This window comes from Trachurus trachurus, assembly GCF_905171665.1.
Source record: "Trachurus trachurus genome assembly, chromosome: 17".
NCBI lineage: Eukaryota > Metazoa > Chordata > Actinopteri > Carangiformes > Carangidae > Trachurus > Trachurus trachurus.
The window spans coordinates 26659625-26681785 of NC_139900.1; the positions used below are offsets into that span (position 1 = coordinate 26659625).

General features: G+C 41.0%; 2 protein-coding genes across 2 annotated transcripts; both read right to left on the reverse strand.

Moving 5' to 3' along the window:
- Window positions 1–327: 327 nt before the first annotated feature.
- On the reverse strand, window positions 328–5472 carry dhrs1 (dehydrogenase/reductase (SDR family) member 1). Its single transcript, XM_083991822.1, has 9 exons — window positions 5059–5472; window positions 4102–4247; window positions 3700–3843; window positions 3467–3546; window positions 2517–2649; window positions 2240–2377; window positions 2085–2154; window positions 1115–1195; window positions 328–1017 (listed from the first exon to the last, which is right to left on the reverse strand). The coding sequence occupies exons 2-9, from the start codon at window positions 4243–4245 to the stop codon at window positions 881–883; spliced, it is 927 nt and encodes a 308-aa protein (XP_083847948.1). The 5' UTR covers window positions 4246–4247; window positions 5059–5472; the 3' UTR covers window positions 328–880.
- Window positions 5473–19668: 14196 nt separating this feature from the next.
- Window positions 19669–22108, reverse strand: cUnh14orf119 (chromosome Un C14orf119 homolog). Its single transcript, XM_083991558.1, has 2 exons — window positions 21359–22108; window positions 19669–19903 (listed from the first exon to the last, which is right to left on the reverse strand). The coding sequence occupies exons 1-2, from the start codon at window positions 21656–21658 to the stop codon at window positions 19730–19732; spliced, it is 474 nt and encodes a 157-aa protein (XP_083847684.1). The 5' UTR covers window positions 21659–22108; the 3' UTR covers window positions 19669–19729.
- Window positions 22109–22161: the final 53 nt, after the last annotated feature.

Genomic DNA, 22161 nt, shown 5'->3' on the forward strand with positions numbered 1-22161 from the left:
CTTGTTTGGAAATTAAACTTACAAATATAGAATAAAATACAACCCTTAAAAAAAAAAACTAACAAGAAATAGTTTCCATGGTGTACATTTCCTTTATCAAGTGTTCAGCGATACTGTGTCCCTAAGCAGTATTCTGTAAATTTGTACGAGCTTCAGCTTTGTATCATGATGTTCTGTCTCTGATGATATGGCTTCTAGATCTTAGTTTTCAGTATCTCATTCAATAGTAGTATTTATAATACGTTTAATGCCATATAAACAAATCCATTCTGTTGATGTACATGTCATTTACATCTACTTTAAAGGAATGAGAGATGTAAACAGAACCAAGTTGATATTGGTTTATTTACCAAACACAGTAGTGGTTATGTTACATGTATGTGCATTTCATAGAAATATAACAAGGTTTTAGGTGTAAAAATACACAAACAACGTATGTTTCTAGAATTTAGCTTAACACATTTTGCATGCAAGAAAATACATTCTATGTAGTTATAATAATAACTCATTTTTCCACATTGTGTGGCTTAACTCACAGCTGACACTCATTCGTGTTAATGTTACAAAATAGAAAATATGATTCTTCATGTTTACCTCAGAGGATTACATTCATTAAGTACTCAAGTAGGAATGGATATACACAGTTATTTAAATAATACTCCTTCAAAAAAAAAAAGAAATCAAGTGAGAAATACATAGAGTTTACAGTTTATATACTGTATATAACCCTGTTTGGGCTTGTTCGTTTTCTTTTCATCCTGAAGCCAGCCCTAATGAATTTGATCAACAACCATGAGAGAGGCTTTTATAGGTTTGCTAGTGTTGGGATCTCCTGAAACACAACAGTACACCGCCACTTCAGTACTGATACAGGAAATGTTTAGAACCGGCTACTTGCCAGGGTGAGCACAAAGCGTGGCAGGCGGAGGAATCCTGGGACAACAACTGAGAGCCAGGAGAGATAGGGAGCCTGGCTCAGGAGGAATTTTAGGGAAGTGTAATCAACTAGACTCCGCCCTGTAAATAAACATGTTAAAACTGTTAGAATTGAGTGCCTAGACACAATAATCACTTCAAAACATTAATATTAAAATATAATCAAATACAAATTTACCATCAACATCCCGTATCCCATAGCGTCTTGCCAGGTCACAAGTCATTATGATTTTCCCAGTCAGCGACATCAGTCTTTTATCTGTCAGACAGAGAACATTCTGTTTCAAAATAGGCCAAGACTGAAAATGAACAGACCTCTCTAAGATAATCAGTTGCACTGATGATGGTTTTCAGCATGTATAGTGCCAGTTTGTGAAAACATGTTACACTGAACAGCAAATGTTTGCCAACATTTACTGGACATGAGGTGTGTAACAGTATGTGTCCATGTAGCATTTTTTCCTTGAGTGCTGGTCTCTACTTTCAATTATTTCTAATTTGAAGATTCATAATGAAAATGTGTTGTGCCTGCGACAGTTATACCCACTGGTGCTTAGGGCTGTCCACTTGTGATCAGATACATTGAGATTGTTGTTAAGGTAAGGTCAGAAAAGACCTAAAATGCTCCTTGTGGGTGTTGTGCTTTAATCGCTATACTATCAACAATGAAAAACAAAGCAACGATGCTGTTCTGTCATACAGTGGTGGTAGTAAAATGTTGTCAGAGAAACAAAACCCAAAGCCTGAAGTGTTGTCCACAGCCACGCAACACTTCTCTGCGAGAGAAAAATAATACATCAGGGCTTCAGACTAACTTTTTTTTTTTTTACTAGGAACACAGTGGCCCCTAATTTAAAATTTTAGGAGCAAAAGTAGAAAATGCTGGGGCGCACACCATAACCTGTAAAGCAAATATTTACATTTCCTTTTCATTCATGATCCTCACACACATTGGCCTGTTACCTGTGATGACAGATTCCAGATTCCACATTTCACCAGTGTTAAAAAAAAGAAAAAAAGAAGAAGCAAATTTACTGGTGGCACATGGGCAAGTAAATCTTAGAGGCAAAATGCCCCCAGTCTGTAACATGGACTCATGCATTTCATTCCATTTAACAATCTCACTGAAGTGAAGTGAATAATCCTACCTTGTGCCAGGTTGACAATGCACCTCCCACTCATCTCTGTGGTTTCTCCATTTGCAAAGACATCTTTATACTGAAGAGAAAGAAAGACCTGAGATTTGGCAAAAATACTTAAAAAGTAACCATGAACAAAAATGTGCTGTTAGAGAGCCATCTACCTTTGAGTTGACACCAGCCGGTTTCTCCAGTACCATCTGGCATATCAGCTCTGTTTGTACGGCCCCTGGCCACAGGCTGACTGAGGCCACTCCCCTACTCTTCAGCTCAACGGCCATGTCTGCTGCCAGCCTGTCACACTGGAAAGAAACCACAATACAAAACAGGTTCAGATAACACTGACAATGTGCCAAAATCCAACTGATGATTACATGGTTATATACTGAATATATGCTGTGTTTGTGTTAATAGCTAGGCCTTTATGAGTATAGTTCTTACTGCAGCTTTGCCAACACCGTATGGCACATTGAAGAGATACTGGAGCCCCCCCATGGATGAGATGGTGACGATCAAACCTCGACCTTGAGCCACCATCAGCCGAGAAGCATAAACTGAAAAGAAATAGTGGCCCCTGTCCCAGAGAAACAAATAGGATAAGTTAAAGCAGAAGTAAGTGATATATTTGTGTTAATATAAGTCTTAAATAGTTATATCTTCCGACAGCAATCACTTACATAGAGTGTTTGGACCGAAACACGGGTCTGTCAGTCACTCTGCTCTGCTCTGAGCCGAGGAGAAAACTTTTCTCGTATCCTACAGTTTATATCCAATGAGGAGAGAGAACGGCATGCAGGGCTGTGTGTGTAGCCAAGGGATGCGCGTGAATGTGGTGACGTAGGGACGAGGACTGTTATGGTGCGTTCAAGGCAACTCGTAACTCGTGTTTTTCCGACCTGTGAAGTCATACCAGTTCGATCTGGTACGAGTTCACGGGTCGGAAGTTACGAGTGGCCGTTATAGTGACTTTCACCGGTAAAACAGGTCGGAAAAACGCGAGTTACGGGTTGCCTGGAACGCTACAAAATCGTAAGTTGTGACATGAAGCTGTAATTTACGGTTTCAAAAGCCTGCCTGGAACGCAGCATTAGCCAAAACGACCGGATCGCTTACTTCTGCTTTAAATAATATTTATACTCTGCTATAAAAATACCTCTAACAATGTGTTAATAAATACTGATGAATTTCAAAGGAAACATATCACATAGATATCACATCTCACTCTTCCTGTTTTTCGGACACAGAGAATTCCTACTAAACATATCATGTAAACAGAGAAGCAAGTTGAGTAACAGCTGACGTCAGGGAAAACTCACTAGATACCATGACTAAACGGTTTGCAGACAATTACTCGGTCAACTCATCAGACATGACTAAGCGCATAAACATACCTCAGACCTGTGTTGTTGATGGAATCCCAAATAGACGGGTCAGTTTCCCAGAACTTCTTCCCCATACTCTCAAAAATAGCCTGAAATAACACATCATGTTTCAAGTTCAGGTAAATCACACACTGGTCCTCTTACCAGCTGCTTATACAGTGTCACTCTACATTACTTGTACAGCAATTTACCCATTTCATGTACATACTCAGTCTTGTTCCGTGTCAGTGAAATAAACATACCTGTACTCCAGCATAGGCATTGTTGACCAGGACATCCAACCTGCCATTCTGTTCACGTTTGATCCGTTCAAACAGGTCTTCAATGTCTGTATCTTTAGTAGAATCACAGATGACTGGCACACAGTCGCCACCTCTCTCCTTAACCTGAGAACAAAGACACAACTACTTGAAACACATCTGCTATACCATAAAGTAATATATAATGTTTTCTAATCCATCATCCATCCATCCATCGAACACTGGCTGGAGGAAGGAGTTTATATTTGTGGGAGCTTAGCCTATTGATTACAAAGTGATGGCATCATTGTCATCGAGAGATAGGTTAATGGACATTGCTTTTCAATCTCTGCCCAATAACTGTCTGCTTTATCTCTACTGTCAAATTCAAGCTCAAAATGTCACCTCTGCCGCAGTTTTTTTCAGTGCCTTCTCCTGGCGCCCGGTGATGTAGACGGTGGCTCCGGCCTCAGACAGCTGGAGAGCTATTCCCCTGCCAATGCCTCTGGACGCACCAGTTACAACACACACCCAGCCAGACAGGGCCATCTCTGGGGCAGGAAAACAGCACATAGTAACACACAGTAAGCTCAAATACACATTGTAAACTCAAAGTGCACAACATGAATGTTGATCTAAAGGGTTTGAATATGATTAGAGATCAAATTGGGATAAAGGGAAAAGGGAAGAGGAAAGAAAGTTGCTTAAATGGAACTGAGGTCACTGCCCATTGTCCATAGTTCACTTGAAATCTGTGGCTGTCTTACACAACTACATTTGGCTTACACAACAACTCTGTTACTTGGCATTGGTGGAGTGAAACTGATACAACAAGGTTATCAAGGGAGTCATAGCAGTGATTAATGATTCACTAGTGACAGTTATTAACCTCAGTAAAGACTGTTGCCCAAATTAGATGGACAACTTATTAAAAAACAACAACACACACACAAATTTACCATAGAAGTATGAGAGGTACTGATCCCAGCAGAAATATCTTAAATAACAAGGTCGATTCACCCACAATAAAAACACACCCTCCTGTAATTTTTTCTGGTACTTGGGTATTCAAACTCAATATTTTCAGTTACTATTATTTCTGTTGCAACTACAGTATGTTCATCTCATTACAACAAAATCTACTGACACAACTCGAGACTTTTCTAACAAGTGATGCAGTCAGAGTTTTCAAAAGAACTGCCGACACGCCTACACGACTTCATTAAAATATTGCACTGCAGCTGCTACATTAGATTGAAATTCATGCCTACCAGACTTCATCACCAAACAGTTTATCTATTTAAAGAAAACTTTACAAAGACCGCACGTGCTTAAGTGCATCGAGAAAAAAAAGGGCAATACCTGAGTGTAGTCTCTGAAATGGAGAAGATATTTCTTACGCCGAAGCCGAGAAGGAAATGTATCGGTGACTGTATCAACGCCGTTTTTATAATGCCCAACTGCCTCGAGCTACACTATGATGACAATTGTTAAAGGCGTCCAAGAAACCATGTCCACCGTAGTATCGCGAGAAGACGAAACCATCTGACCGCCCCACTTCCCTTTAACCTCGAAGAGACCAATATAACTTACACACCCACATTAAAAGATAAACTGGTTATGAAATGACCAAACGGTCAAAGACGTGTTGCGTTTAATGTCTCTGTGAACTACACCGACGCTCTTGAACAGCGCGAGCTTCTTTCTGCTATCCTCTTGAATAGATCATATTTAAATCATGGAGCTGGCTTTTGTGGTTCAGCTGACCGCCGTTTACACAACGACTGGTTAAATCAGGCTATCGAAGGTTGTTTGAGGTATAGGTCACTACATTCATCACACGATGGCGCTGCAACCCTCCTGAACATCAGTGCATCGAGGGCAGTTTACAGACATAAAATACTGGTAATAACCTAATACTGAATGTTCCAGGAATATTTTAAGTCTCCAATGTTTTGTAATTTGTATATGATGGCAATTTGGTGGATTAAAAAGAAATGCTAAACAGGATATTTAATATAGGCTAATATATGATTATATATTAATGAATTGCAGCGCATTACGTTTATTTAATTTAAAAAGCCTTACTACCCTTTAATAAGAGTACAAACATTTTAGATGTCAGTGACCAGTGATTTTATAACAAACTAACAGACATGAACAAATCTTTTCTCATGTGCTATTGAAGGCTAACTTGTTTAATGCAGAACAACAGTTGTATATGTCTTACTATATTTGTTGCATATTTGTGGCTGTTAAAATGTTAGTTATCAAAAAAGACAGGTCTGCACTATTTCTAGTGTAAGTATTGCTTGACTGACCAGTCACTGTATGCTGCTGTGAGTGAGCATGTAATTTCACAGCTGACTTTGCAGATCTGATATGAATTAGGTAATCATTTTTGAAACAACTGGTTCATCCACAGGAACGTGTGCTGTTCTTTCGTTCTTTCTGCCAAACTCATGTTACTGCAGCCACCGCCTACGTTTTTTTTAAATCTTAAGTATGCGTGACTAATTGTTCCCATGGTATCATCCCCAAGGTACTGTTGTGTACAGTATGAATTGCCTTGGATAAGGCCTATTACAAAACTCAAAAAGGTCCATTTGAATCATGTAATAGGGCGCATAATACACTTGCTCACTTTGTATATTGTTTTAATATCACCAGTTTAATATATTGGGCAGTGAGCCCACACCCCCAAACAGTGATCACATGGATCCAGGTGTTTATAAAAGCATCAGAACTGCCGATAAAAGTAGAAAACTTCATTTCAGAGTACAGACAGACCAATGGCTAGAGGTTTTCACTTCATATAAAGGCCTCTGATTATCTCCTGTATCTTTAAAGTTTCTCACAGCAGAAATTATAACGAAGAGACAGCAGTCTATTTACAGTATATTACATTAAGTTAGTAAGCCGTAAAGAACATGGACATTTTTTTTTATCTCCAACTATTTTATTCAGCTGATTGTTACTTTGTGTCCTCAGTCCACCATGATGAGGCGGTTTTCATCAAACATACAGACAGTTCAGATGTTGACTACAGCCATTCACAGATCCCAATGAGTCCCCAAAATTGTGATGTGATGTGAGTAAACTTTTTAATGCAATTTTATGGGCAGTCCTCAGACACCATCTATGTTTTCCTCAGATAAAATCACAGTTGATCCCAAGAATGTAAATGTAAAGGTATTTAATGAATACTTCTCGTGGTCAAGCATATCTTATATGTTGTGACTATACTAACTCATCACAATTCAAAAACTTTTTTTTTTGTCTCTTATGTAAAGTAACCTCTTAGGTTTTTGTCTGTAGAACACTATGAGCTTCTCAAACAATACAGCAAATTGTCCTTAGTTTGGCTTAATCCTTACTGTGGTGTAGCGGCAATCTTTCTTCCTCAGCGTAGCTTTACCGCTACTATTAAGCAGTCTTCTTGGCAATTAGCTTGACACAAAAAAAAGGAATCTTCCAAGGCAATAACTACGTTCAAAAAATAACTTTACTTAAAAAGCAAAAAACAAAGTTACAAGATTCACTCTGAGATATTGTCAAAAAACTGTCTTGCTCCTTAGGCTGCTTAATCTGGTCTGAGAGCTAAACTACTGTGATGTCATCAGCAGCATAATTAAAGGAGCAGCTCCACATTTTAAAGGAAAACTACTAACTATTGTAAGCAATACAATATGGCTCTTACATTTCCAGCCCCTAATTGCTTATGCTAAATGCAGAACAATTACCAAACATATTCAAACATGAGAGCCATGTAACATTCAACATAGTATCCAATATACTATTACATGTACATCATAATACACAAAAGATTAACAACTTTACACATTAACTCTCATTAGCGCTCTTCACTCAAATAATTCACACTGCATGTTTTAGCAGGCATAGCTTGGTTATAGGTCTGTCCAGTACGTTAGTCTTAGTCTGCACACTGACTCGCCTCACTGTACCACTGGAGTCAGGTAATGTCTTTATTACTCGACCCATATTCCAGGAGTTGCGAGGGGCAGATTCATCTATTATCAGTACAACATCTCCTGGCGAGAAGTTCCTCTGTGGTGTGAGCCACTTTTGTCTCTCTTGAAGGAGTGGCAAGTATTCTCTCGTCCATCTAGTCCAAAACAGATCAGCTATGTACTGTATCTGCCTCCATCGCCGACGTGCGTACTGATCATCTTGGTCAAAGACTCCTGGTGGAATGTTGGGTTGTGTCTTCATAAGCAACAAGTGATTGGGAGTTAGAGCTTCAACATCACCAGGGTCGTCTGATGGGAGTGTTATCGGTCTGTTATTGATGATGGCCTCGACTTCACACATGATGGTTTGGAGTCCTTCATCATCTAGTGATTGTTGTTTTAGCACAGAGTTTAAGACCTTTCTTACAGTACGGATTTGTCTTTCCCATACGCCACCTTGGTGGGAGGCTGCTGGGGTGTTGAAAATCCACTTGATCCCTTTTTCTGTCATAGTGTTCTGTACTTTCGTCTGATTCAGGTTTTCCAATGCTTTGCGCAGCTCTTTTTCTGCTGCAACAAAATTTGTTCCATTGTCTGAGCGTAAAACTTTTACTTGTCCTCTTCTACATATAAACCGACGTATGGCGTTAATGCAGGAATCTGTATCCAGGCTGTGAGCTATCTCAATGTGAACAGCTCTCACAGTGAGACAAGTGAAAATTACGCCGTACCGTTTGACAAGGCTCCTTCCACGTTTGACCTCAAATGGCCCGAAGAAGTCAACCCCCACGTTGGTAAAGGGTGGTAAATCTGGCAGCAGCCTGTCTTCAGGCAGATCTGCCATCTTTTGTTTTCCAGCTTTAGCATGAAGTCTTCTGCACACAGTGCACTTTGAAATAATTCTCCTTACGGCTGAGTTAGCTTGTGGGATCCAATACTTTTGTCGCAGCGTTGCCAGCATGTAGTTTCGACCACAATGTCCCACCTCTTGGTGAATGTGTTGCAGTATGAGGTTGGCTATAGGTGAATTTTTAGAGAGGATGGCTGGGTGTTTAGCCTCTTGTGGCATTGCAGCTTTATGAAGCCGGCCTCCAACTCTTAGTATATCATCCTGCAGCATGGGGTCAAGTTTGTAGATCTGGCTTTTTTTCTTGATGGGAGCATTTTCTTTAAGAGCACAGATTTCTTCTGTATAGTCTTGCAACTGACTTATCCGTATGAGCTCCACTTCTGCCTCAACCAGTTCTTCCAGTGACAACGGATGTTGTTGAATCGTTGATTTGAATTTCTTCATGTGCTGTTCAATAAGCTTGTTCTGTTTTTCAGAGTTGTTTTCAGATTGACTGATTGTAGTTTTGAGCTCCTTTCTCTTGTCTTTCAGTAGTAGTAGTATTTTCTTTAGTCTGAGAAACCATCCAACTGCTTTCTTTAGTCGTTGCCATGTCGAGTAGTAAGTGATGAGCTTGTTTAGAGCATCATAACTCTCTTGTGTGATGGTTATGGTCACTCTAGCACATGTTTTGATTTCCGGATCTTCTTCTGTGGTCAATTCTTTTTCATCCGATTGTTTTGGCCACTCACTTTCGGGCTTCAGCAAGAAAGCTGGTCCATGTATCCAGACTTTGTTCTGCATGAACTTCTCCACTTTGACTCCTCGAGAGCCCTGATCCGCTGGATTTAGCGCTGAGTTGACATAATGCCACTGGGTAGGATGAGAATGATCCCTGATTGTCGTAACTCTGTTCGCTACAAACGTTTTGAAGCGAGCACTTTCATTTGTCAGATATCTGAGCACTGTAGTGCTATCGGTCCAGAAGACTGATTCCTGTAACGGGACTTTAAGTTCCTGTTTGAGCATTCTGTCCATTTTTACAGCGATGACTGCTGCTGTCAGTTCCAATCTCGGTATTGTGACATGTTTCAGTGGTGTTACTCTTGATTTTCCAATTAGGAGGGAACAGTGTTTTTTGTTCTCACGGCTGGTAAGCAATAGGTAGGAGGCAGTAGCATATCCATCCTCGCTCGCATCAGCAAAGTGATGCAGCTGTGCTGATTGTGTGGATCCAAATTCTTCAGCTTTGATGCATCTGGGTATACTGAACTCTGCCAAACTCTCTAAGTCTGCCAACCATTCTTGCCACTTTTTTGCATGTCCACCTTCAATCTCTTCATCCCAACCATGTTTATTCCTACACAGGTCACGTAAGATGAGTTTTGCCGGTAAAATGAGCGGTGCCAAAAGACCAAGAGGGTCGAAGACAGAACTTACTGTGGATAAGATGCCACGTCTGGTGACAGGTTTGCTTTGCATGTTTATTTGAAATCTGAACCTGTCAGTCTCTGTGCACCATTGCACACCAAGTGCACGTTCCATTGGAAGTGTGTTATGACTCAAGTCTAGGTCTTTCACTTGAGGTGCCTTTTCATCGTCGGGAATAGATAACAAGACTGTCTTGTTGTTACTCACCCACTTAGTGAGATGGAAACCTCCTCTAGCACATAAGGCTGTGAGCTCTTGCACAAGGCTGACTGCTTGGTCACTTGTTTCCACTGCCTTTAGGCAATCATCAACGTAAAAATGTCTTAACACAGTGTCAACTGCCTCTGCACTCATAATTCCTCTTGCATCTTCCGCAGTTCTTCTCAGAGCGTACGAAGCGCAACTGGGTGAAGATGTAGCACCAAAAAGGTGTACTTTCATCCTGAACTCTTCCACGTCGCTGTTTAGATTGCCCTCCGGCCACCACAGGAACCTTAGCAGATCTGCGTCTTCCTCCGGGATCCTCACTTGATAGAACATAGACTCCACATCTGCCATCAGTGCCACTGGATGTTCCCTGAATCTTAATAGGACACCAGTGAGGTTGTTAGTGAGGTCTGGTCCCTGCAGCAATTGTTCATTTAGTGAGACACCTTGATATGTGGCCGTACAATCAAAAACTACTCTTATTTTCTTTTTCTTAGGGTGGTACACCCCGTGGTGGGGGATGTACCACACACGTCCATCACTGCGACTGATTCGTTCAGCTGGTATTTTCTCAGCGTAGCCTTTTTCAATGATGCTCTTCATGAATGATATGTAATCTTCATGGAAGTCTGGGTTTTTCTTTAACTTCCTCTTGAGATTGTCAGCCCGCTGCTGAGCCATGCAGCGGTTATTTGGCATCTTGACATTTTCATTCCTCAGGGGCAATCTCAGGCTATAATGTCCATCAACCAACTGCGCTGAGCTTGTGACCAGGTGCATAAACCTGCGATCATCTTGAGACATTTCCTCTTTTTCTTCAGAGCTTCGCTCTGGGAAATCTGTGTTATACTGTCTCACTAACAGCTCTTCTATTTCCCTCACTAGAATGCGATTGGCTGTGTAGCTTTGCAGTTTACCATTGTCCATTTTTGGTTCGTTGTCTTTTCTAAGGGGTCCATTGATCACCCATCCTAGGGCGGTCTTAACTGCATATGGCCCTTCTCCTTCACTATTTATGATTTGCCATGGCTCTATGGCTTTTGGGACGTTGGCACCGATAAGCATTCCCACTTTTGCTGTAATACGTGGCAGACGTACTTCTTTCAGATAATGCCATTGTGCAATATCGTCCTGTCGTGGTATGTTTTCCTCCTTCACTGGGATGTGGCTGTGTGTAAACACCTTTGGAAGTTCAATGTATGTGTTTTCTTCAAGACCACACACCTCCAGATCTGAAAGAACAACGCTCTTCATTAGTTTGTGACTATCAGAGTTGTCTTGAGCCATTGTGTCAAGAAGAAACTGGGTGTTCTTTCCTTTAAGATTCAGTTTCCTCTGAATGTCCTCAGTACAAAATGTCGCTGTGCTGCCAGGATCTATAAACGCATATGTTTCCACGTATCTCTCACTTTTCCTGGACTTAAGTTTGACTGGTACCACAGCAAGCACACATTCTTCTTCCCCAGCCCCAGTGTTACCACATGACTCCTGACCCAATGACACATAGGCACTAGAAACTATGTCGTTCTCAGTATTGTTTTCTTCCATCTTTTCTGAAGCACTATCGTCTTCCGTTTTTACATGGAGTATGTCTGGATGCAATCTAGAACAAATCTGACACTTGAGTCTCTTCTTGCAATTCTTACTAAGGTGCCCAAATGTAAGACATCCAAAACATAGGCCCTTAGATTTCAGGAAGTCTATCCGCTCTGTGTTGGTCTGCTCTTTAATTTTATTGCAGACGGAAAGAGCATGATTCTTCTGGCAGAATAAGCAGGGATTGTGAAAGGCTGTTACAACACCTTTTGCAGAGCTGCTTTTCTTTACAGTTGCCTCCATGGTTGTGTCCTGTACACCTATAGCAAACATGCTCTCTCTTTGTCCAGATTTCCTGATGTTTCTCTCTTTTGTAGCTTTTTCTTTTCCTTTGAAGGATTGTGAACTCTCTATAACATCTCCAAAGAGAGGATCCATAGCTACCTTTGCTTGTTTGTCAATGAAGTCAACTAGGTGAGAGAACCTTGCTCGTCCTCTTCCTTCTTCATGGATCTCGAATGCGGTTGTTCTCCACTTCTCTCTCATCTTATAGGGAAGCTTTGAAATAACAACTCGCATATTCGTGGGATTATCCATTTCTTCCATAAATTCAATGTCATCCATCGTGTTCCTGCATCCAATCAGGAAAAGAGCATAAGCATTCAATGCCTTACCATCTTCTGATTTGATCTGAGGCCATCTCAAGGCTTTATCCATGTAGGCGTTTGCTATCTTCAACTCATCACCGTATTGTTTCTTGAGTAACTTTCTGGCCTCATGGTAGCCTCTGTCAGAAGACATATGCTCACAGCTACGAACAAGTTCCTGCGGCTCCCCGCTGGTATACTGCTCTAAGTAATACAACTTGTCCTGATAACTGTCTGTCTTGCTGTCCACAGCATGCTCAAAGGCTCTGACGAAGGATTTGTAAGTGAGAGGGTCACCTTTAAAAACTGGAATGCCTTTAGAAGGGAGATAAGACTTTGTTTGTTGTTTTACAAGCATCTCAGTAATTGCATTCTGCTTCTGCATTACCTCAATCAGTCCTCTTCCACTGTCTGCCACCTGTGGGTTGCTGTTGCCATGAGGTTTGTTCTGTTGTGTGTCTGGTGAAGACTGCGCCAACATACCAGGAATATATGTTGCTTGTCCTCCTGCAGCAACATTTGAGGAGGTTAGCATAGCACCATCACTCTTTTCTTTATGTTTAATTCGTGAACGCTTTCGTGATGCATCACTGTGAATACTTCCTTTCACACTTCCATATTCTTCAAACACCTTGAGTTTTGCGTCAGACTCTGCAATAGCTGTTTCCATCGCAAGCTGTTCCATTTTAGCTTTCAGCTGCAGCTCTTCCTTCTCCAGCGATTGTTTCCTTTGTAAGGCTGCTGCACGTGCCATCAAGGCTGCATGCTCTATGGCTGCCTTCAGGGCTACTGACGTCCCACTATCTGTTGATGAAGAAATTGAGGATTTCTTTTTGCTATGACGCCCTATTCCAGCTTGTGATATGCTGTCCTCTGCTTTGACGTCATCCTGGCCAAGCTTCCCACTTACAACTTCATCTTCGTTATTTAATCTATTCCTCATTGCAGCACACCAGTTTTCAGTGTTCTCAACAAAGTCTCTCAAAGTGGTGGTTCTTGGTTCATACCAGTCATGTTGATCTCTTTGCCCCTCACCTTTATCCATTAGAGCAACAACTGCAGTGTTTATATCTTCAAACTCAATAAATGTTTCGTGAAAATTATCATGAAGCAATCCTTCCACTTCATCCACGTTGGAGCCATCAAGCTTCAGGCTTTCAATATTTTTTATCATGCCTGTAAGCTGAGATAATTTTCCTCTTCTTGATCCTATAAGTCTGCTTATTTTGTCCTCTATTGCCCTTTCTGTAGGCTTTGGCGCCCTCTTGTGGTCAGAGTCTGCCATAGCCACAGCACAAACCACTTGACGTAGAATTCAGCTTGAAACATTCAGTTATCCAAGGAATCACTAATGTCCAACAGTATCTTCATATACACATCAGTATCCAACGACTATCTGATCCAAATCCACTTCAATGAACTGCATTCATCATGTGCTGCGCAGCTCCAACAGGCTAGCGTTAGCTTTCCATGCGTTAGCTTAATTAGCAGTTGAGATCTTGTTGCTAAGCATCCACAGACTTACTTATTCCAGTGTGAGGACTTGGGTTGTCTCCTTATCCATGAAGAAACAGTTTTAATCCAAGTTCATCCGCTTTTCTTTCCAACGAGAGCGGAGTTTTTTGACTCGCATGTAGCGGCAATCTTTCTTCCTCAGCGTAGCTTTACCGCTACTATTAAGCAGTCTTCTTGGCAATTAGCTTGACACAAAAAAAAGGAATCTTCCAAGGCAATAACTACGTTCAAAAAATAACTTTACTTAAAAAGCAAAAAACAAAGTTACAAGATTCACTCTGAGATATTGTCAAAAAACTGTCTTGCTCCTTAGGCTGCTTAATCTGGTCTGAGAGCTAAACTACTGTGATGTCATCAGCAGCATAATTAAAGGAGCAGCTCCACATTTTAAAGGAAAACTACTAACTATTGTAAGCAATACAATATGGCTCTTACATGTGGGTTAGGGCTGGCATGCAGTGATGACTATAACATTGCCAAACATAGTCTGGTGATGCTGGTCTATTTCTTTGGATTTGCTGAATTTACATTTAACATCGCTATATTTCATTATTCCTCGTTTCAATACTTTCACTTCATCAGCATTACAAGAACAACTGGGCAGGGAGATCAGTGAGCTGTGATGCACTGAAGTTGAAAACTTGGCTACTCATACATCTGTCCACATCTGTCAATTTCTTCTTTTTAAGTAACAATAACAGCAAATCAGGATCCCACATGTCCTGACACATAGTCTTTGGTGTATCCTTCAGTCCTGGAGCTGTTTCTGGGAGCAGAAAGACCACAGCAATAGTTTTTATTTAACTGCGTTTTTTTCAGGTCTTGAAGTTTCTATATTAAGTGCAACTGAAGGGATTAAAGAAACAACTGCAAAACATTCAATCCAATGCCAAGATACTCAGTGTTCTTCACTGCCATAATTAAAGCAGAAGTAAGCGATCCGGTCGTTTTGGCTAATGCTGCGTTCCAGGCAGGCTTTTGAAACCGTAAATTACAGCTTCAAGTCACAACTTACGACTTTGTAGCGTTCCAGGCAACCCACTCGTGTTTTTCCGACCTGTTTTACCTGTGAGAGTCACTATAACGGCCACTCGTAACTTCCGACCCGTGAACTCGTACCAGATCGAACTGGTACAAGTTCACGGGTCGGAAAAACACGAGTTACGGGTTACCTTGAACGCACCATAACAGTCCTCGTCCCTACGTCACCACATTCAGGCGCATCCCTTGGCTGCACACACAGCCCTGCATGCTGTTCTCTCTCCTCATTGGATAAAACTTGTAGGATACGAGAAAAGTTTTCTCCTCGGCTCAGAGCAGAGCAGAGTGACTGACAGACCCGTGTTTCGGTCCAAACACTCTATGTAAGTGATTGCTGTCGGAAGATATAACTATTTAAGACTTATATTAACACAAATATATCGCTTACTTGCTTTAAATGTAATGACCACAGTGAGGCTGATAGGGATGCGTGAGGAGCATTTAAGTTGAACACAGATTTGTCTGTTTTTTTGCAGAACAAAGGGAAAAGAATAATGAGCTGATCCAAAAACCCGAGGAGCTGACATCAAGAAGCGCTCAACCACCAAGAAGTGAGTATGATACACAATTTTTATTGATTGTTCATGTTTTTAGTGTTTCAAGGGCTTCGTTCAGCGAGATGAAAGAGGCAAGAGGATAGTCAGAGCTGAGATCTGTTAGACAAGATTAAAGGTCGGAAACTGAAGGAAAATGTCTGTTTTACTCCTATTGGGTATTTAAACAAAACCTCCAACACTCCGTCTCTGTTTAAATCACAGAGAATGAACTGGAAAACATCAGAAACTGGAATAGTAGAAAAGACGCTGATGCTGGACTCATGTGACTTGACGACCAATGATCTGTGCGAGTGTTTTGCTCAGATTGGGTGAGAAGAAATACATAATTGGGGGGAAGTTATTAATTGTGAGAAAAACACGCACATCAGGTAGGCCCAGTTGGGATGGGTGCTGGATAAAGGAGGAATCAATAAAACAAAGAAAACATCCACACACCATAGGAGCTCCCTTCAGAGGATTTAATAGCGTGACGTAGAAAGAAAAAATTATTATTAATACAGGCAAAAATACATGTTCATCATTCTGTAAAGAATAAATAAACATTCTGTAGAGAATAAATAAACAGGCAGAATACAGAATGTTTATTTGTTCTTTACAGAATGATGAAAATGTATTTTTGCCTGTATTAATAATCATTTTTTCTTTCTATATGGATATTTTGTGGAAGTCACCCCCCCCTTCTCTTCAAAATGGTTGACTCCAATTTGGTTGATTGCTCACCTGGGCGGGGTCACTTTGTATTTAAGCAGTTTCCTGTCTGTACCAGCTACACAGCAGTTTGAAAAAGAGCATTGTTGCTCGAAACGTCACGCTATTAAATCCTCTGAAGGGAGCTTCTATGGTGTGCGGGAAGTTATTAATTGCCTTCAGAATACTAAAAGCAGTTGTTTTTTTTAAGCGGCTGAAATCATGAAGCTTCACTGGAAAACCAAACTACTGGATGATGAAATATCATACCTATCTGAAACAAATGCTGAGAAGAACAAAACCTAACAGTTTGTGACGCTAAGCACAATTGATGTCATTACTTTGTATTTAATAAATCTCTTAAATTTAAGAACAAAACTCTCTGTGTCTTTGTCTCTGTAAGTGAAGATCACTGACCTGAGGAAAAAAGGGCTGCTGAAAAAAATACCAATGGTTTTTCGACCTGTCACTTTCATATCTTTTAACATTTTGTATATGCAAGAGTAGATGTTATAAATACTGCAGAGTTTGTTCTCTATTATAAACATCCTGGAACCCTGCTCTTTTGTCTGGAATCTGTTTGAGGATACCTATTTGGGTTTTCATCTGGTTGTGGTTATTTTTGTCCTTTCTCTCAGAGCTAGAGGAGTAACTTCAAACACAACAGAGTGAACAAAAACTGGAAAATACAGACATAGGTGAGCGCTGTTCACTGCAGTGTCTTAAATATATATGTTCCATTGCTGAGAATTAGACTGGGACATAGTCTTCTTTAAGACTGCAACATGTTTTTTTACACTTTGTTTTTGAATAGATTAAACAAATGAGATACAACATATTAATGTGTCTTATCTACAGGTGCAGATTGGTTGGTTGTGTTACCTTTAGCTAGAACCAGATTTTCCAATGTATACGTTATCTTGGATTACTGGCAACATCTTTGTATTTATATCTTCTCATGTAACTCTCAAAATGTTGAACAAGTGCTGTACAACTTGCTGCTTCAGTTTACAACATCGACTGGTATTTCTGTTTTACCCTTAAAGCAATAAGTCAATGTGCTGCAATGATGGCAGCACCCGGTGTGAGGTGAGATCCTCACTGCGACCTTATTTTCACTCTACACATACATCTGTTCATGGGATCCAATGAGAGTGTTTGAACTGAATATTTAATCAAACAGATTTACAAAGACAGCTGCCACAGAGTCAGGAGGATGCAGACAGCCTGCAGCAGCATGCAGCTGAAAGAGAGGGAAACTGCCTTCAAACAGCTGCAGCAGGAGCTTCCAGACCAGACTAGGGAGAACAAAAAAGTTTAACTCTCTGTCTCTGCTCATACATAAAATAAGTAGATGCAATCAGGTTTACCAGAGGAAATATAATAGTGAACTTAAAGCAGAAGTGAGTGATATATTTGTGTTAATATAAGTCTTAAATAGTTATATCTTCCGACAGCAATCACTTACATAGAGTGTTTGGTCTGAATCACGGGTCTGTCAGTCACTCTGCTCTGCTCTGAGTCGAGGAGAAAACATTTATCGTATCCTACAGTTTTTATCCAATGAGGAGAGAGAACGGCATGCAGGGCTGTGTGTGCAGCCAAGGAACGCCGTGAATGTGGCGACGTAGGGACGAGGACTGTTATGGTGCGTTCAAGGAAACTCGTTTTTTTCCGACCTGTGAAGTCGTACCAGTTCGATCTGGTACATAGACTGTACAAAAAGACGTACTGGTACGATTTCACGGGTCGGAAGTTACGAGTGGCCGTTATAGTGACTTTCACCGGTAAAACAGGTCGGAAAAACACGAGTGGGTTGCCTGGAACGCTACAAAGTCGTAAGTTGTGACTTGAAGCTGTAATTTATGATTTCAAAAGCCTGCCTGGAACGCAGCATTAGCGAAAACGACCGGATCACTCACTTCTGCTTTAAAGCAGCCAGTTTAATAGTGGGGCCCCTGCACCTGGAGGGCTTATGTTCTGTTCTGTTTTTTATCTATTCATATCATCAAATACATTTGGAGAGACAAGCAGAGCGGACTGCAGACAGTGTTGATGACCTACAGCAGCAGCTGCATGAGAAGGGTGACTACGAGCAGCTACAGCAAGACTTAGACAATCAGACTGTGGAAAACCTCAGAGTGATGGACGACTACAACAGTATGTGCAAACCTCTGGAAATGCTCATACACACAATAAGTCAATTTTTTTTCTCTGCTGTTTAAAAATGTATTTACTACAATATATTTAAATACTGGTAACCTTATTGGTTCCGTTTTTTTTTTCTTCCTCTGGTTTAGTTTAGTTTGTTCGTTTGCTTGTTAGTTGTTGTCTATGTCTTATTGTGAGTTTGTTTGTTTTTTATATTGTAAGAATGCTGGGTAGCTTAATTTAATTTGGTATGTAGGACAGGCATTAATATAAGCATTATGCTTCTGCCTGTGCCTTTTCAGTCACTATTTTGTCGATAATGTTTGCTATTGTGTGATGTGACTGAATAAAGAATTTCAAATCAAATCAAACACTGTTCAAGATGAACACACAAACACACACCATAAAAACAACACTAACACTAAAAAATACTGTTCTCTCTTTCTCCGCAGATCCTCAAAACAAACAAAACAATATGGATGATCCATAAAACTGAGTCACACTCAAGTTCAGTTCATTTATTTGATGACTATCAAGACCAGTTTAATGTCAGTCTTCCTGCCCTGAGCAGGTCTGGTAAACATAACTGGGAGGTGTCTGTTGCTGGGATACTTTGTTACCACCTTGGCATGGCCAGTGAATCTGCTCCCAGAAGGTATTGATTACATTCAGTCCAACAAATGGCTTCTGGTCTATAATACTGAACAAACAGGACCAATACAGAGCTATTGTTTCTGTTTCAGTTAAGGTGTCAGAATATTTTGCTGGAATAAAAAAAAAAAAAAAGGGCAGGCCTCTTTTAATAATGCACACATGCATATTTGTGGATCAAAGGTTTACAGGCTAAATGTATCCATGCATTAGTTGCTGTGTTGAAGATGGTGGAAGTCAAGCTCCAACTCCTGGATCACCTGACTGGATAAGATAAGGAACTGTGCATGTTTTAATGTACAAAGTCTCACTTATAATCACCCCAGGAGCTAATAATAGAATTGCAGTGAGTAGCGTAGGTCTTGCAAACACTTTTGTTATTACTGCTGTTGTATGCTTCAGACAATAAAAATACAAAAAGATAAACAATGCATTTTGTTAAATCTTCTTTGTATATCAAAAAAGATCAGTCTTTGTTCTCTTGTCTGTGTCGTTCCAGGTGTCTTCATCAATAGGCCCAGTACACAAAAAAGGCCTCTAAATGTATTTTTTCTTACACCCGGATGTTAAACTTGTTTATTTCAAGTAATCACCACTAAGCCCGTTACACACACTCACACACAAAAAACTGAGCTCAAAATGAAAGGTTTTACCTTTCAACAATAAGTCCCAGTATGGTAACAAACATTTTTCTGAAAAAAACAAAAACAAAAAATATCTCTGGTCTAGTACAAAGTCCCCACCACATGTCATATCTAAAACACATTTTTATTATGATTACTTGCTTTTCTATCACAATGCAAACATTGGTCAGTCTCTTCCTGCTGTTCCAGCGACGCTGCTGTAAAAATGGGCAGCAAATTCTGGATCCCTCTCCTCCAGGATGTGCAGGAAATGATTCCTCTCTTCCTCTCTCCAGGTCTCAAACCACTGGGTCCATAGGCGCAGCTGGCATTCAAAGATGTTCGGTAGCCTGTCTCTGACCTTGTCAGGATGCACAGAGAGGAACAGGTTGTTAAATGTCATATTATAAGACACATTTTAAACCAAAACTATTAGGTATCCACCCAGTTAACTGTAACATAAGAAAGAAACAACAATTATTTTTTAGATATAGGCCTGTTGTTGGACAAAAGAGTCATTGCAATTGCTTGGGAGGAGGTGGATAGACCAAGGATAGGTAATGGCTAATGGCTTTCAGAATTAACATCAACTCTGCCCTTAGAAAAGACCATGTATGCCATCAGGGGACAAGCAACCAATTACTGATTACATCTTAGAAATTTTCTTGCAAATAAATACGTATCTTATATAATGGAAGCATCTGGGGATGGCCTATAAGTGGCCCTCTGCAGTTCACTTGGACAAGATGTTTACTGTTTGGTGTTGAATGCCAATTAACTATATGTGTAGTGTATACTTGTGAGTATGCGCAGGATACAGTTAGTAATGTACGTATAGCCAGGGGCGTTTCTAGACACTCTGGAGGCCCCAGGCAAGAGGTAACTTGGAGGGCCCCCACCCCCAACCGGGACAACAAACATTAACTGTTAATGAATCCAAAAATCCCAAACCAGTGATGATTCAATTCTGCATACTATGCCAACCCAGTCTCATATAAAACTTACCGTGGCTATGTTGGTCCCAAGTGCAAAAACATAGAGGGTTTACAATAACGGCTCTTAAATTGTATGACTGTTACATTTTTTCTGACTATTTTTTTTGCGTCCACGTGAGTCACGTGACTTTCAAGTTTCTGGCCGTGAGAACAAAAAACATAGCAAATTTTTTTTTTTTAGATCATTTTTAGTGGAAAAATCTATATTTTGAGGTCGTTTCCCCATAAAATGTTCTTTTGATTATATTTCTAACGAGAAATATATATTTTATTTTCAAAATATTCGCTCAGTGAATGTACATATTCACTCGCTTGCTTGTTGATGCTATGTCACTAGGGTGGTTACATTTTTATATATGGTACTGAGTTGACTATAGGCACAACATCCGATGTACACAGCCAGTGGCAACATCAGGTTGTCACCGATATGGACCAATGTCAGCCGTCCCTGGGGGCCCCCTTCCAGCATAGGGCCCTATAGGCAATTGCCTGGCCTGCCTGCCCTGTTGCAACGCCTCTGCGTATACCCCCTTTTTTACTTATTCATCATTTATATTATCATTATTTTATTGTGTATTTAAGTTGTTTTTTTCCTTTCTCAATGATTTACTTATGTGGCTGTTCTGTTGTTATGTCTTAATCATAGGTGGGTGGGTGGAGGTAGGTTCTACATGGTTTTGGGCAGGAGCATTATGCCCCAGTGTTTATATATGTATGTTAATATGTTTGGAAAGAAATAAAGATATTGTTGGGGGGAAGAAAATGCCACATATGACACTGTGGACATCTATCTGGAAGTGGCAGTGCAGTAGACAGCCTACCTGTAGGGTACTGAGTGAATCTAGGAGGGTGCAGACTTTCCCTGGGACAGCTTTCCCCAGCAAGTCCTGGAGGAACCGCTCCCTCTGAGTGGCGGTCCAGCCCTGGAACCAGCTCAGGACGCACCGCTGCTCCTGGAGGGTCGCATAGGAGATGGGCTCTTCTTGACCCGCACTCGCAGAGACGCAGGACAGGTTCTCGAGGCTGGGGGGGCTGACTACTACACCCTGGGGAGCTGAGGGAAAGTCCTCCGAGCTGGGAGTGCAGCAGCCGCCGGCACCGGTCCAGTGTTGTGTCGCCATGGTCGGTGATCCTCTGTTGAACCTCTGAGCCTGGAGCGAGTTGCTGCACTGGATGTCTGTGGTTACGAGTCCGTGGCTGTTAGCGAGCCGCTGGTACTGCAGCTGATTTAGGCGGTGACTGACATACTTGGACCGTGAAACCTTTGGCTACATCGGTTTCTGTCGGCCTGGGGAGAAACAGCTACTCCTGTGCTGTTGTTCATCAGCAGCTCCTCTGGTGTGGGGATAACGATATGTAGCTTAGCATATGTCTACACACACACACAGCCGGAAGAGCAGGGATTTAAAGGTCAACATTACTATTAACGTCAACTAGTCATCACTCAATTTGGTGTGTGTCCATACTTATTAAGACGTGGAGTTAAATCACCTTAGCATCCGTGCAACTGAAGTTTAACGATGTTGAACGAGTGTTGCGCTAATCCAGCCACCAAACAGGAAGAGTGCGCAGTTAACCAGCTCTGTTGTTTGGGACATCAAGCTTGCGCACGTTTTGCGCAAAG

Excerpts from the sequence above, each read along its gene's own strand:
- dhrs1 (XM_083991822.1), bottom strand. The coding sequence starts at position 4,245 with ATGGCCCTGTCTGGCTGGGTGTGTGTTGTAACTGGTGCGTCCAGAGGC. Across the intron at positions 2,650-3,466 it reads ATCAACAACACAGGTCTGAG|GGGCCACTATTTCTTTTCAG; the intron begins GTATGTTTATGC and ends TCTCTGGGACAG. Across the intron at positions 2,155-2,239 it reads CGGCTGGTGTCAACTCAAAG|TATAAAGATGTCTTTGCAAA; the intron begins GTAGATGGCTCT and ends CTTTCTCTTCAG.
- cUnh14orf119 (XM_083991558.1), bottom strand. The coding sequence starts at position 21,658 with ATGGCGACACAACACTGGACCGGTGCCGGCGGCTGCTGCACTCCCAGC. Across the intron at positions 19,904-21,358 it reads ATTCACTCAGTACCCTACAG|GTCAGAGACAGGCTACCGAA; the intron begins GTAGGCTGTCTA and ends CATCCTGACAAG.